Source organism: Taudactylus pleione, unplaced genomic scaffold, assembly GCF_031769625.1.
Source record: "Taudactylus pleione unplaced genomic scaffold, aTauple2 ptg000043l, whole genome shotgun sequence".
NCBI classification, from domain to species: domain Eukaryota; kingdom Metazoa; phylum Chordata; class Amphibia; order Anura; family Myobatrachidae; genus Taudactylus; species Taudactylus pleione.
The window spans coordinates 11019443-11036554 of NW_028284445.1; the positions used below are offsets into that span (position 1 = coordinate 11019443).

The 17112-nt window shown below is 45.5% G+C and overlaps 1 protein-coding gene across 4 annotated transcripts in view; it reads right to left on the bottom strand.

Annotated features, from left to right (window-relative positions):
• Positions 1-17112, bottom strand: part of B3GLCT (beta 3-glucosyltransferase) — a 410530-nt gene that overhangs the window by 65160 nt on the left and 328258 nt on the right. For all 4 annotated transcript variants that reach the window (XM_088460254.1, XM_088460251.1, XM_088460252.1 and 1 more), the window contains one exon: positions 8342-8473. In XM_088460254.1, coding sequence (XP_088316380.1) covers positions 8342-8473 — 132 coding nt within the window. The remainder of the gene's footprint in view (positions 1-8341; positions 8474-17112) is intronic.

A 17112-nucleotide genomic window follows, 5' to 3' on the forward strand; every position in this document is an offset into this window, starting at 1 on the left:
ATTCATTCTGCTGCTTTTGTCAGCAGTCACATCATCAATAAATACAAGGGAACCAGTTCCATTGGCAGCCATACATGCCCACGCCATGACACTACCACCACCATGCTTCACTGATGAGGTGGTATGTTTTGGATCATGAGCAGTTCCTATCCTTCTCTTCTCTTCTCTTCCCATCACTCTGGTACAAGTTGATCTTTGTCTCATCTGTCAATAGGATGTTGTTCCAGAACTGTAATGGCTTTTTTAGATGTTGTTTGGCAAACTCTAATCTGGTCTTCCTGTTTTTGTGGCTCACCAATGGTTTGCATCTTGTGGTGAACCCTCTATATTCACTCTTGTGAAGTCTTCTCTTGATTGTTGACTTTGACACATATACATCTACCACCTGGAGAGTGTTCTTGATTTGGCCAACTGTTGTGAAGGGGTTTTTCTTCACCAGGGAAATAATTCTTTTGTCATCCACCACAGTTGTTTTCCATGGTCTTCCGGGTCTTTTGGTGTTGCTGAGCTCTCCGGTGCGTTCTTTCTTTTTAAGAATGTTCCAAACAGTTGATTTGGCCACACCTAATGTTTTTGCTATCTCTCTGATGGGTTTGTTTTGATTTTTCAGCCTAATGATGGCTTGCTTCACTGATAGTGACAGCTCTTTGGATCTCATATTGAGAGTCGACAGCAACTGATTCCAAATGCAAATGTCACACCTAGAATCAACTCCAGACCTTTTACCTGCTTAATTGATAATGAAATAACGAGGGAATAGCCCACACCTGTCCATGAAATAGCTTTTGAGTTGATAGTCCCATTACTTTTGGCCCCTTAAAAAGTGGGAGGCACATATTGAAACTGTTGTAATTCCTACACCGTTCACCCGATTTGGATGTAATTAGGGTTAGGGGTAAGGGTTAGTGTTAGGGAGCTTACATTCTACTGTCGGAATTCTGACTGTCAGGATGCCGCTGTTGGTCCCATACCCAACCTGTGTAAAACCTTTCCTGTAGAAGACAGCAGGATCGTTAACCCTGTCTGCCCCATTTCCTAGGGAGCGAGTCCTGTTCTAGACATCAGAACGTGGCAAAGTACCTTCTTTGTCACATAACCTTCCCCTTAGCTTTGCCATACTTGGCGAAGTGGACTCTTTATTGTCCCGAGGGAAGGGAAAGGAATGTGTTATTAAGTATATTATTATTAAATATTTTTCTTGCATTGGGTTCTGTGCAGGTTTTATATGTACTCATTGTTACTGCATTATAATCTGTACTATGTGAAAGCACTGGATTCTGTGCAGATGTTGTATGTACTTACTGTTACTACACTATACTTTATGTTATGTTGGGCTTTAAATAAATAAGCCTAATGTTGTCTGACATACAGTAACAAACATCTAAATCATGGCACATGTGTTGTATTTAAACCTCTATATTTTGTGCATTAGACTCTGTGCAGGCTTTGTATGTACTCACTGTAACTGCATTATACTCTGTCACGTGAATGCATTTGACACATCAGCAGGATCGCATATGTATTTTATTCTAATCATTTTGAACACTTTTACATAGGATTCTGTGCAGATCAAACTGTACACGTATTTATTACAGCTGAGCATGTCAGGGGTCAATGATTTTCATGTTTGGCTACCATACCAAATTTCACATATACAGTTATGATCCGAAATTAATTCTGTCATAACAACTAGTACACGGAGGTGCTCCATTGATGAATTATAATTGATCGTCACTGTATGATAGCTGATTAGGTGTGATTCCTGACCGATACTTGACACACTGTGAGAAACCATATTCTATACATTTGAATCTGTGCCCAATCAATTATTAGCAATTTGGAAGGATACATTTGTGGGCAAAGACCTTGGTAGGTTTTGTCAGGGCTGTAACTAGGGTGGTGCGACATTGGCCATGGCACAGGGGGCGCAGCTTGGACCTGTCAATTTTAAATTTTCTGTTTATAATCCTTCTTTTTCTTTTATCCCAGCGTCTCCTGGCTGCCCCTATCTCCTACCTGGCCAATTCCCCCTCCATCTGGTCACCTCCCCAAGCAGGAGAGTAGCGATGGTGGTTCCAGTGGAGCATGAGCTCCTGCTAAAAAATGGACAGAGGGCGCCATTTAGGGTTCCGGAATTCATGGGGTGCTGCACATTATGACGGCCATCTGTTAGTTTTATCTCGGTTTGTTTACTATATATTCTAAATAAGTTACAGATCTGAGATCCGTTTCTACATTTCATTCTCCCTCAAGCTGCCCAGATTGCCTCCCCTCCGGCCCTCCCTCCTCTGTGATCATCTTCTGTCAGCTCCCATTTCCTGTCAGATTGATTACAGTCACTTCTCACCTCTTTAATTCCCTCCCCTCTCTGCCCTGTGATCGGCTCTTTGCCCCTGTCCACTGCTTTCTTATTGGATTCTGTCACCACCCCTCTCTGATCAACTCTTTGCCCCTCCCCTCTCCTTTTCTTATTGGCTTCTGTCTCCACCCCTCTCTTCTCTACTTTTCTTATTGGCTTCTGTAACCACACCTCTCCTCTCCTTTTCTTATTGGCTTCTGCCACCACCCCTCTCCTCTCCTTATTGGCTTCTGTCACTGGCCGTCTCTGATTGGCTTTGCCCTTCCCCTCTCCATTCATATTGGCCTCTGACACCTCCCCTCTCTTATCAGCACTTTCCTCTCCCCTCTCTTCTTTGATCCCCTCCCTCCTTCTCTCCTCATTCATTCATTCATTCATTCATGCTTCAATGGACTTAATAGTTACACATCTGAGGTAAAATCCAAAGCTTCTATTATAAGGTATGAGTTTAAAAAGAGTCACTGCTTTGCTATTTAAAGTAATGGTGGTACCCAACCTATGTAAAACCTTTCCTGTAGGAGACAGCAGGATCGTTAACCTGCTGTTAAGGATCGGTGTTCCCAGGCATGAACACACAGTGTTATTTGAAAGGTCTTGTAAAAAATATTAGGAGAGAGAACATGATTAGTAGTACTCACATTAATATAGATGCAATGTAAATTTGCAAAGTAGGAGCATAGCTAAGAAGGGAGCTTCCTATAGGTGTTCCCACTCCAGTGAAAGGTGCTTGGGGCAGTAATTGCAGTAATAAACTGTATCAGGGCTGGAACTAGGATTTTTGTCACCCGGGGCAAGGTCATAACTTGGCGCGCCCCCCCCCCAAAAAAATAAATAAATCTATATACAACATAGAGGATGAAAAGGGTATGTGGTTTTGTGACACAGTAATGCCCCTTATAAAACATTATGCAACACAGTAATGCCCCTTACAACACATTCTGCCACAGTAATGCCCCTTACAACACATTATGCCACAGTAATGCCCCTTACAACACATTATGCCACAGTAATGCCCCTTATACATTTATGGCACAGTAATGCCCCTTATACGTTTATGGCATAGTAATGCCCCATATATATTATGCCACAGTAAGGCCCCCCTTTACATTATGCCACAGTAAGACCCCTTACACATTATGCCACAGTAAGGCTCCTTACACATTATGCCACAGTAAGGCTCCTTACACATTATGCCACAGTAAGGCTCCTTACACATTATGCCACAGTAAGGCCTCTTTTACCTTAAGCCACAGTAAGGCCCCATCTCCCTTCTCTTACCTGCCAGGGCCGTGCGGTGGGTGAGCTTGGGGTGGCGCAGAATGGGGCTGCCACACGCTGGGGAACTACCAGTACTGCCATTATTGCAATGTGGACCCGATCAGGAACTGGCAGCCTCAGCTGATTGGCTGCTGGTCCACGAGCACTGATTGGATTGCGAACGGCACCACATTAGACTGACGGTGTCTCTGTGCTTCTCAAGGCAGGAATGTGGCTCCAAACCTACAAGAGCGGCAACCCCCCCTCTACCCCCCTAGTTGCAGCCCTGGCTGTACACCCTGTGGAATGTCACTCTAGCACATGTATTCTGTCAAGTTAAATGATTGGAATGTATAACAATATCCTCTATTGATAATTAACAATGATTCAAAGGAGATAAAAGTCAGATCCTAGGTGCTATACATAAATAAAGCAGTGCCAAAGGAGCTACTCCTTAATGTCAGATCAGCAAAATATTCTTTTCCCACAATTGGACCTCAACGCCCAGCGTGATACAGCCACTGTTTGCATTTTTTCTCTTCACTTCAGTATTCCCCTACAGGCTGGCTATACCCCACTGGCACTGTTCAGTACAGGGGGGGAAGGGCGCTATAACATGCACTTTCTCCGGGCACAATGGTTCCACGCTACTCCTCTGTCCCCAAGCACCTTCTGTCACATTCTCTTTTATTTAACACACACATTTCAAAATACTTTCATGCCCGGGACTCAAACCTATCACCTCTCACATGTCAGTCAGACACCTTACACATGTATCATCATTGCAGCCACTTGATTCACACTGTATTTACTGTAGGAATTAATGTTATTTGTTTTTCCAGGTTAATCTATTCTTTCTAACAATATGTAAAATATAAATAAAAAAATTGTAAAATATGTTCAAAAAAGCTCAAAAGAAAATATGTTGCATGAGTTCTCCATTATTACAGATCTGGGATAGAATCCAAGATAAAAATAATTAAAAACTTTCTTGAATATATTTTACACATTTAACATCTGAATGTAATGAATGCATCTGGAAATTTCCTAATAATCCTCATACCAATAAGGTTTTATAATTTAACGTTTAAATAAACTGAAATTATTAGAATTCAGTAACTTTGGTCTGTCATTCATTTCAGTTGCGGAAAAAAACAGGAATAAAAAGTCTTTAATTTAGTTTGCAAAACGATGCAGAATTTATTTATTCACTGGAAATAAAGGTATTGAAATATTTAAACTGACTGTTCAAATTAAATACAAAAGGCATGTATAAAAGGAAACAGACTCAAGATTGAACATACTTGTACTTGCAATAAAAAAAAAAATCATTGTCATTAAAATTTGTAATTAATAAAAACAAATACGGGTTGCCTACAAGCCTCTGAGTTATGATTTAAATTGGAATGGCAATGCTGATTATTCCGCACAAACTTAAAATCCTTTCTCAAGACCTTGCAAGCCATTTCCCAGGCAACAGAGCAAGGGCAGCAAACGGAAACCTTGAAGGAGTATGCAGCATTTTTATAAATATTTATTAAAAAATTACATACTGCTGTCAATAACGGGGATCATGATATAAACAAATGACATGCTACAGAATGTAATAATGGTCCTGCCCACATGAGCTAACGATCTAAGAAGTATGGGGAATACTTGTTATGTAGGTTGGCGGAATAACAACAGGTGAGGATTAGGGGCGGAGCCAAGTACTTGCGTCATTTTGGCCCCGCCCCCGCTACACACTGCCGAGATTTCCAGCATTGTGGAGCAGGGGGCTGGGTCATGATGACGATATTCAGTGAGAATCGCGTCATCAGCCCCCCCGCTGCGGGTGTTTGGGTAAGTATTGCGGGGGGGACTGGAGGGGCCGGGAGACATGCCTACTTTTCTGGGGGCCGGGAGCAGCACCCGATTTTCCGGAGGCTCCCGACCAAATCGGGAGAGTAGGCATGTATGCCATAAACGCATGCAGCTTTCTCCCAACCTCATGGTTTTAAAATAAATGATGGTCATATAATTGTGTCATTTTGTGATCTGGATACATTCTTGAGAACTCATCTTATCAATTCATTAGGAACCAGGTACATGTCTGAAGCATGAGGCACTGTTTCTTTCAGTGTTACCCCCCTTTTATTTGTGACCTCACTTTGGACTGACACATCCAATACCCGGCAAGAGATGTGGAGGCAACCAGGGTAACTGCTGTTACATCTGATGCATTTGTAATTAAAATAAATAGGAGATTAATCAACTAACTTGTCTTTAATACTTCTCTTCTTTAACTTGGACTAGCTGAACAACTGATAATTTGTTCCTAATTTGTTCCTTTTCAAATAAATTTTTGCCATTTTCTTTGTGTCTTTGAGATACTGGAGAGAACATTTGGCTCTTTGGCCATTGTGGAACTACAAATTATAGTATGCTCTCTCCTGGGAACCATCATATTTACCGACAGAGAGACAACCTAAACTGGCACCGACTTTGTCCAAGCAGCTAATGGCTAATATCAGTCCATAAGGGCCAGTAACAGATCTAGACTTTACTTTCAGGGGGGGGGGGGGGGGGGGGCGGTTTAAGAATAATATTGATCACATGTGCACCAAACCCCACCCAGACAACCCCAAAATAATAATATGCTCCACAAGCAGACTCCCTCCATCCCACATGTGCACCAGACCCCCCATGGACCATATCCACCCCCACAATAATAATATGCTCCACAAGCAGGCTCCTCTAGTCCCACATGTCCACCGGGACCCCCCCATATTAACAATATGATTCACATTCAGTCTCCCCCCAACTCCACATTTGCACACGACCGGAATCAGTATGATTTACGGCCGGCGGTTCAAATCCCGACAGTGGCTGCCCGACACAGGAGGAAATCCCGATTGTCCTAAGGTAAGTAATAACTAACCTAATTCCCTCCCCTAACCCTCCCTTAGGGGTGCCTAACCCTAACCTCCCCGACAAGTGCCTAACCCTAACCCCCCTCTAAGTGCCTAAACCTAACCCCCCCTTCCCCGCAGCCTAAACCTAACCTCCCGGGGGGTACCTAAGACTAAGTCCCCCCCAGGGAGCCCTAAACCCAACCCTCCGCCCCCCCCCCCCGCGCGTTCCCCCTGCCCGGCTTACCTTCGATCGGTAAGCCGTGTGTCGGGCTAATGACAGGCGTCGGGACTTCGACGCCTGTCATTAGTTCCTTGCCGGGATTAAACAATCGGGAAGCCGGCTGTGGGGATTAGGTCTGCTGGCTTCCCGACTACATACCACCTGACCCAGCCCCACCCCTAATGATATGTTCCACATTCCACAATGACTCACAGCAACAACAAAATTGACAGGCAGGGGAAGAATCTGTATTTATCTGACCACCGGTCAGCCCAGTCTGCAACTCTGCACAAGATGGCGCCTGCCTCGACGGATCCTCAGCGTCCTCGCTGTGCATGTCAGAAATCTCTGACCAGGACAGGGGGGCCAGCCGCGAAAGAGACTTCGAGACTTCACTATCTATGGTAACTCAGCGGGCCCACCGTCCAGCACGATATGCATGTGACAGACTCTCTCTGCTAGAGTCTCTGGTGCTGCGCTGAGGCCGCCTGCACTGCTGATGACAGGCAGCAGCCGCGCTGCCCGGATGAGCCTGTGAGTTTTATCGTAAATAAGTGGGTGATGCTTTCTGGAATCGCAGTATTAGAAGTTTTGTTCAAATTAGATATTTAACTCTATACTAAACGCTGAAGGGTGTCCGGGCACTCCTTTGTCCAACGTGATCCTGGGAAAGCTGCTGTTCTGTACTTTAAGAGGATTTTTTTTCTTTCCAAGGGATTGCTAATTTACATCTCTGAGTGTACTCTACATTTATATTGGGACATTGAGTTCCTAAAAGTAGTAATCTACAATTGATGGACACATTTCATCTCGACGCTCAAATTGGGATGTATACATATTATATAATATAGGAAAGCATGGGCTCTAAAACAAGTGTATCGCCCTAAATTCTGCTATTGCTTCTGCTGGAGACTTCTGGGTGAGACTGATTTTAAGCAGAATACCTGGGCTATTCACCTTTAAATGCCACATGCAGCCCAATTCTCACTGTGTGGACAAGTAAAACATTACCTGAAACACTATGTGCTGAAGTCAGTGCAGGAACATCTGATTCAGTTCAGGTTGCATTGTCTGCACACACTTCAAAGTGATCAGTGGCGTAACTAAGGGGGATTGAGCAGGGCTCCTGCTCTGGGTGCCATCGGGCCGGCGCTGCGGGGGTGCCGCCAGCTGCGGTCCAGGACACTGGTTAGTGTAGTCAGTAACAAACACCGCCACCGGCTAGTACAATTGTACTACCCGGTGGCAGTGTGTTTGTTTTGGCAGCCAATGAGAGTCAGACAAACTCTCATTAGCTGCTGCACCCACTGCCGGAACTGGGCTGGAGCTCACTCATGAGCTCCATCTTCCGGCTCCCACAGTGGGTGATGGGAGAGACGTCATGACGTCTCTCCCATAATGCAGAGCGGGCCATCCCGGGAGGACAGAGGAGCGGGCGGTGGCGGGCACAGGAGCAGGATCAGGTAAGTGGTTTTTTTTTTACTTGCCCGGGGCTCCAAATACCCTAGTTACGCCACTGAATGTTGTTCTGAGAATAGCCAGACACATCTAATAACACACAGCACATATGAATGAAGAAACAAAATAAATTCCCACTAAATAGTTACTTACACAGAGAGGTAGAGTACTGTTGAATGTGGTGGCACAACCCATTCCTTTACGAGATGTAGGATCTTCCGTACAAAACTCTGGTACTGCTGTAAGTTCCAGGCCATCAACCTTCTGCCATATGTACAAAGCAATCTATTGAAGAGCAAGACACAATATGTTTTTAGTAACAGTACAGAACAAGCAGAAGCATAGTGTAGTAGTGAACTTGGTGGATGCATAATACACGGATGGACAAGTGGACATGGTAGGAGTTGGTCAGAAGACAGGAGGAGAGTGGACCTTGCTTGTGAGCACTAACATTCTAAATGGGGGAGTGAGGCTGAGACTAGAGGGGAGGAGATGAGGTAGGTACAGATGTGTCCACATACATCTATCCTCTGTGCACTACAAGTAGTGTTACACATAACGCATGAGCTCCGCGTGACTTTCTCCCTAAAAACGCATCTTATTCACAAAGCGAACCAAATAGGATGCACAAGCAGCTTATGCTGATTAAAATGTTATGCAGCACGCCTATATTCTGTGTGCGACTATGGCTGTATCTGCACGCGAAATGCTATGTTACAGTATCAGTGGCTGTAACACTAACGTAGCATATTGCATGGTTTGCGAATAAGATGCATTTCAAGGGTTAAAGTCACACGAAAAGATGGTCAGTGCTACAGAGTTGCGCAAGGGCTGTTTAACACGCAAGGAGGCTAAGGGGTCTATTTACTAAGCAGTGTTAGGAGACAGAGTGAAAAGTGATAACTCTGTGATAAGGTGCCAGCCAATCAGCTCCCAACTGTCATTTTTCAAACAGCCTGTGAGATGGCAGTTGGGAGCTGATTGGCTGGCACCCTATCACTTTTCACTCTGGGCCTGATTCAGACCCGCTCGCGAGCGGGTCAATGTTGCCCAAGTGCACATGCCTCCGTCGTGCGCATGCACGAGACCCGAATAACGATGGCCAAGCTGTCGTTATGGGTCTCGCACCAAAGGGGGCGTGCTGTCGATGTTGATTGACAGCACGCCCCCTTTGGTGGGTGTGCCGGGGGCGTGGCTGTCCAGACGGAGGCGTTCCCTATTCTCGACTATTCTGTGAGAGCGTCCGGCTCTGAATCATGGCCTCTGTCTCCTAACACTGCTTAGTAAATAGACTCCTGAATGTATGTGGACACATCTGTAAATGTGCAAAGAGGTGACAGAGATTTCTATGACTCAGTAGAAATAACAGAACTTAAAGTAGGTTTACTTAGCAAGAGATGGCAGTCCTGTTGGTTGAAATAATTAACTTAAATTGGAGGAAGTCAAGTGTTAAGCTGGGTACACACTATACGATGTGCGTACCCAGCGATGGTTCAATGCGATATAACGATACATTGCGCCGTACACCTGACGACTCAAAGTGCTGCGTGTGACAGCACCGCGTCATTCATTGCATCTACCCATCTACTGTGCAGAACAGCAGATGGGACAATGCGATGAACGACTGTTGTTAACGACGGATCGGACGTACACACTATATGATGTGTATGATACTGTATATTGTTCCGATCTGCATCAGAACAGCATTTTGTACGATACATCGTATGGTGTGTACCCAGCTTTAGAGTGAGATTTCCTCCAGCAGCAGTCAGCAATACGTAAGAGCCTTTGCAAGTAACGGGTCCGCTTGGATCGCCATGGCTGAAGTTTAGAATGTTAAGGTCTGTGAATGGTGGGAGGGCAGCAGTATCTAGGGTTGAAATAAAAGCCTAATAACTGAAAGAGGCAGTCAGATTATTACATACTGTAAGAGAGTGGTGTCAGAAGAGAAGATGGGTGCAGTGCAGGAGGCAAGGTAAATTGATAATAGAAGAGTAGACATGATCAAAAAAGTGACCATTATAGTGGGTGCAGGCCTGGCGACAGGGGGGACAAAGGAGACAATCATACCAGGCCCCGAGGATCAGAGGGGCCACAAGGATCAAGGACAGAAAAAAATGGGGCAGCAGCACCTACCAAAATTTTTTAAACAGTTGCTGCTGTACTGTGACAGCAGCTGTCCAGCCAAAGCCCCGCCCACTGACACTTTCCCAAGTCAAATACCGGGTCGCGCAGGGGCTGGTGCTCCTCATCCTGGGCCGCATCCCCCTGCACCCAGCTCCGGCACCTCAATCTACTTCTTCCTTCCTGGTCCTCTCCTCTCCCATCAGCTTCCCTCTCGTGGCACCCCCGAACCCACACCTCGTTGTGGCACTCCCAACCCTCCCTTGCGGCATCCCCCCCGACACACACACTCTGGGTTCGACTCCTCCTTCTTAATGATTCAGCTGAAGAGTGCAGTGACTAAGCCAAGTGTCATGACCGTCCACTGCCTAGGCATGAAGGTAAGTGACTAAGTGGCCTATTTACCATCACTAAATTTTTAATTGTAAAAATTCTAGTATGGAACCTGCGCGCATACTCCTGTGGGTGTTGGGCTGGTTTAAGGCACTGGGAGATGAACCCGGTCTCCTCAATATTCATTATATTATATATATATATATATATATATATACATACACACACACACACATATATATATATATATATATATATATATATATATAATCAGGGGTGCATAAATATTGGGACATTGACAGCATTTTCATATTTTGGCCCCTATTCACCACCACAATGGCTTTGAAATGAAACAAACAAGATGTGCTTTAACTGCAGACTTTCAGATTTAATTTGAGGATAATTAGATCCAAATCAGGTGAAGGGTGTAGGAATTACAACGGTTTCTATATGTGCCTCCCACTTTTGAAGGGGCCAAAAGTAATGGGACAAACTAAACAATCCTAAGTCTAACTTTCACTTTTTAATACTTTGTTGCAAATCCTTTACAGGCAATTACAGCCTGAAGTCTGGAACGCATAGACATCACCAGAAGCTGGGTTTCAACCCTGGTGATGCTCAGCCAGGCCTCTACTGCAAATGTCTTCAGTTCCTACTTGTTCTTGGGGCACTTTCCCTTCAAGTTTTGTCTTCATCAAGTGAAATGCATGCTCAATCGGATTCAGGTCAGGGAATTGACTTGGCCAATGCATAACATTCCACTTTTTAGCCTTAAAAAACTCTTTGGTTGCTTTTGCAGTATGCTTCAGGTCATTGTCTATCTGCACTGTGAAGCACCGTCCAATGAGTTCTGAAGCATTTGACTGAATATGAGCATATAATATTGCCCGAAACACTTCTGAATTCATTCTACTGCTTTTGTCAGCAGTCACATCATCAATAAATACAAGAGAACCAGTTCCATTGGCAGCCATACATGCCATGACACTACCACCACCATGCTTCACTGATGAGGTGGTATGTTTTGGATCATGAGCAGTTCCTTTCCTTCTCCATACTCTTCTCTTCCCATCACTCTGGTACAAGTTGATCTTTGTCTCATCTGTCCATAGGATGTTGTTCCAGAACTGTAATGGCTTTTAGATGTTGTTTGGCAAACTCTAATCTGGTCTTCCTGTTTTTGTGGCTCACATCTTGTTGTGAACCCTCTATATTCACTCTTGTGAAGTCTTCTCTTGATTGTTGACTTTGACACATATACACATACCTCCTGGATAGTGTTCTTGATTTGGCCAACTGTTGTGAAGGGGTTTTTCTTCAGCAGGGAAATAATTCTTTTGTCATCCACCACAGTTGTTTTCCGTGGTCTTCCGGGTCTTTTGGTGTTGCTGAGCTCTCCGGTGCGTTCTTTCTTTTTAAGAATGTTCCAAACAGTTGATTTGGCCACACCTAATGTTTTTGCTATCTCTCTGATGGGTTTGTTTTGATTTTTCAGCCTAATGATGGCTTGCTTCACTGATAGTGACAGCTCTTTGGATCTCATATTGAGAGTCGACAGCAACTGATTCCAAATGCAAATGTCACACCTAGAATCAACTCCCGACCTTTTACCTGCTTAATTGATAATGAAATAACGAGGGAATAGCCCACACCTGTCCATGAAATAGCTTTTGAGTTGATAGTCCCATTACTTTTGGCCCCTTAAAAAGTGGGAGGCACATATAGAAACCGTTGTAATTCCTACACCCTTCACCTGATTTGGATCTAATTACCCTCAAATTAAATCTGAAAGTCTGCAGTTAAAGCACTTCTTGCTTGTTTCATTTCAAAGCCATTGTGGTGGTGAATAGAGGCCAAAATATGAAAATTCTGTCAATGTCCCAATATTTAAGCACCTGACTGTATGTATATATATATATATATATATATATATATATATATAGTATGTGCCTGCACTCAGCTTGGCAGTGTGGTTCAGTACAAACGTTTTGTAAAAATTAAGTTATCATGCCATTCATCACGAAGGTAAAGCAGGAGATACTTTCCTCTGACGGAATGACCCACTGTCCCCATACACTAATATTACAGATATCTCCCGCTTACCTTCCTCTGGCGGAATGACCCACTGTCCCCATACACTAGTATCACAAATAGCTCCTGCTTACCTTCCTCTGGCGGAATGGCCCGCTGTCCCCATACACTAGTATCACAAATATCTCCTGCTTACCTTCCTCTGGCGGAATGGCCCGCTGTCCCCATACACTAGTATGGGGTCAGATTTCATCAAGCTCTAAAAATATAATTTTTTCAGAGCTCGATTGCGGTAGCATTTGCCATCTCCAGATGGCGTTTGCTACTGCTACCCACTCCTTCCCTATGAGGAGTCCCGGGTCGCGAAGAGGGATCCTTACGGATCCCTCCGCCTCTGTCCGGCTCCTTTCGCTGGACGTCGGGGCTTTTGTGCAAATGCGTGACCTGTAGGTCGCGCATGCACAATGCTCTAGCGAGCGGTGAAGCCGCTTGCTGGGACAGCTGATTTTCTAATCAGTTATCTCAGCACCGGAGCAATGATGAATTGCTCTGGCGTCTGCGGCGAGTCAGTGTGTGTTAATTATCGGGGTCCATACGGACCTCAATAATTAACATCTTGAATAGGCCCCTAAGTGACTATGTTATTGTAATTTTTAACGTGTGTATATGTGTATATGTATGTGTGTGTATATTTATGTGTATACAGGGCCACCATCAGGGGTGACTGCCGAGATCGGAATCCCAGGCAATGACAGAGAGGGGGGGAGAGCCTCACGTCCGGCGCCACCAATGCCCCCTCCACCCGATGCCCACTGTGCTGCAAAAGGTTGCAAATTTTATTTCCTTTTGGAGAGAGAACCAGTGGCCGGCGCCCATGACGTAATGACGCCACACCGCAACACTGAAAGAGAGAGGAGACGCGGCTTTTGACTGAGGAGGACTGAGTGAGGAGCTGAAGGCATCAGGTAAGTGTGCGTCTGGCTGTTTGGCGCTGGGGGTGGCTGTCTGAGGCAGGCTGTATTAGGGCAGGGGCTGGCTATCTGGGGCAGGCTGTCTGGGGCAGTGGCTGGCTGTCTCTGGAAGTCGGGCAGAGGCTGGGTGTTTGGGGCAGGCTGGCTGTCTGGGGCAGGCTGGCTGTCTGGGGCTGGCTGTCTGGGGCTGGACTGGAGACAACAGTCGGACAGCAGGGCTGGGCTGGAGAGACAGAAGGAGGCTAGAGTATTTAAAATTTAAAAATAAGTCAAATGACTTTGCTGCGTTCAGTGATAGACAGAAAGAGTATCTTAATTCAAGGGCATATATAATTATTAATACCCCACTGAAAATACTAATACCCACACATAATTGCAGCTGTTAATAAAAAAAAGGGGGGAGGGGGGTGGGGCCACTATTTCTGATGGCAGCCTTGTTTGTGTGTGTGTATATATATATATATGCGCGCGTGTGTGTGCATTTCTCTATCTGTAATAGTTGTGTGTGCATGCGTGTGTGTGTGTATGTATATATATAATATATATGTATATATGCATGTGTGTGCGCGTATTTCTCTATCTGTAATAATTGTGTGAGTGTATATATATATATATATATATATATATTAAACATATATGTATATATGCGCGTGTGTGTGTGCGCGTATTTCTCGATCTGTAGTAATTGTGTGTGCATATGTGTGTGTGGACCCAGTATGTGTGTTTGTAGGAGGGGGAGGGTTAGGAGCTCCAGAGATCCAAGTGTACCGGGCCCCAAGATTTCTGTTGCCGGCCCTGAGTGGGTGTGAGAGGAAGTCCACTTGAAGAGGACAAAGAGGTATAGATGAGCATGACACATAGGTGGATTGGACAGAAGAGACTAACATGAATGAGGAGAAAGAGGGGGCAGAATGTAAAATGACTATGCTGCCCGTTTGTCAACTTCTGGGTCTGGGAGTGAGGGAGAAAGGGAAACCAGCATATGAGAGCACTATGGGGCATGCGGTGTCAGAGAGGGAGAGCCAGGTACTGTCTGGCCATTTTCGACTGATCGGAACGACCAATCATGTGAAAAATAGGCTTTTTCATAGACGATTCCGAAGCGATGCGCGTCCCCGGCGTCGTGAATCTGCATCGTAGATCAGATGGTTTTGCAGAAAGATCTGCGATCCATCGTGAATGATTTGACACACATCGTACGTACTTTTGCTGCAGTACAAAGCGATGTACAATGTACGATGTCCCTGGACACTCCCATCCTCCATTTTGTGGCAGACGACGGGAGAAGAGAGAAGCAGCAGCATCGTCTATAGTGGAGTGTGCCTTTAAAAAGTGAGTATGTCGCCTGTACACCTGAACCACCAATGCATAGCCCTGCCATACCAAACCCCTGACCCACCAATGCATACCCCTAGCCCCCCAAAGTGTAAATTAACCCCTGTGCCAAAAATGCATAGCCCTGCCCTACCAATGTGTATTTCACCCCTGGCCCCCAAAGTGTGTATTAACCCTTGCACCACCAATGCGTACCCCTGGACCCTCAAAGTGTATATTAACCCCTGTGTCACCAACGCATACCCAAGGTTGAATTCACCGTTTCTTCCAAATATCACATGCCAAATGAACATAGTGCATTTATATTGTCAAACGGTATTAAAACTCTAAAAATGTTATTAATTACAAATGTTCAACTTTAAAACCTACAATAATTTAAACTATTACAATATATTTCCCCAACAGGAATGACAAGTGCAAGAGAGAGAGAGTTCGGGACGGGGTTCATAGAAATCTTCCATGCCCGTGTTTGTGGCGAGTCAAAAGTCAGCACTACCGCAACAAAATAAAACGCAATGCGGCTATCCAGGAGCTAATTGCATTTAGCAAGACCTTCCGTCCAGCTGATGGTATCACAGTGGTATGGGTGAACAACAAAATACAGAATCTCTGCACTGTATACGTGAAGGACAAAAGGAAGCAGGAAGAGAGCCGGCCATCCGGAGCAGGGGCAGCTAACACCTATTCTAGTATGTTGTGGTACTTTGACCTGCTGAAATTCCTGCATGAGCAGGAGCTGCAGCGACCTTCACAGGCCCTAATGGTGGTGACTACAAAGGACCCTGGAGTGGAGAATCCAGACTCAGAACAAGAGTCCTCTTGTGAAGTCGTAAGTAGTTTTTAATTTTACAGTTCACATGTCCACTGTAGTCAATTAGCGGATACTGTCCTCCTGCCACGGTACTGCCCCCAGTCCGTTGAAGTAGGCCAGATATTGCTCCCTCACCTCTTTAGCCCTCACAGTTCCTGTTGTTGAAGCGAGTGAAGGTGGGGCCACAGAGAGCATTGGGACTGTTTCCTCCAGTTGGTCCGGGTCTTCAAGCACTGTATCTGATGTCCTCTGGGTAGAACTCTCTTTTTCCATAGGAAATTATGGAGGACACAGCAGGCCAAAACAACGGAATCTATTTTGTCCATACGTAGATTAATAGAGGTATGGAAGACCCGGAACCGGTTACATAGAATCCTGATTGTGTTCTCCACTAATCGGCGAGCCCTGGATAGTCTGTAATTAAAAATGCGCTTCTCTTTTGTAAGGGCTCGTTGCGTATATGGCTTCAGCAAATGCTCATGGAGAGCAAATGCCTCATCAGCCACAAAAACATAGTCTAGGTCATGCTTCGTTTCTGTTTCAGATGGTAAATTCAGGCAGTTGGAGCCGAGTTTCTCATAGAAGAGTGTTTGCTTAAAAGAACCCCCATCCGAAGCACGGCCATTTTTGCCCACATCCACAAAAATAAGTTCATAATTGGCGTTAACCACCGCCATGAGCACGATGCTGTTAAATCCTTTAGAATTATAATAAAAGGACCTGCTGTGGGCAGGTGGGGTAATCCGGACATATTTGCCATCTATTGCTCCACTGCAGTTAGGGAAGTTCCATCGCCATTCGGAATCGGTCGAAATCCCGACAGCGGCTGCCCAAAATGGGTGAAAATCCTGATCGTCCCCAGGTAAGTATTTACTAACCGAACCTCCCCCCTAACCCTCCTTAGGGGTGCCTAACCCTAACCTTCCCCCCAGTGCCTAACTCTAATCCCCCCTCTAAGTGCTTGAACCTAACCCCCCCTTCCCCGCGCCTAACCCTAAGTCCCCCCCCGGGGGTGCATAACCCTAACCCTCCCTTCCCCTAGCCTAACCCTGACCTCCCGGGGGGGGGTACCTAACCCTGAGTCCCCCCCGGGAGCCCTAAACCTAACCCTCCCCCCCGCGGCTGTCCGCGCTCGGCATCACTTCAATCGGGATGCCGGGCGCCGGTCTCCCGGCGTCGGTAAAATGACAGGCGTCTAGATTTAGCCGCCTGTCATTTAACCCTCGCCAGGATAAAGCAGTCGGGAAGCCGGCCGTCAGGATTACGTCCGCCGGCTTCCCGACCGCATACCCTCCGTTCAAACTCCTCAGCAATGGTCT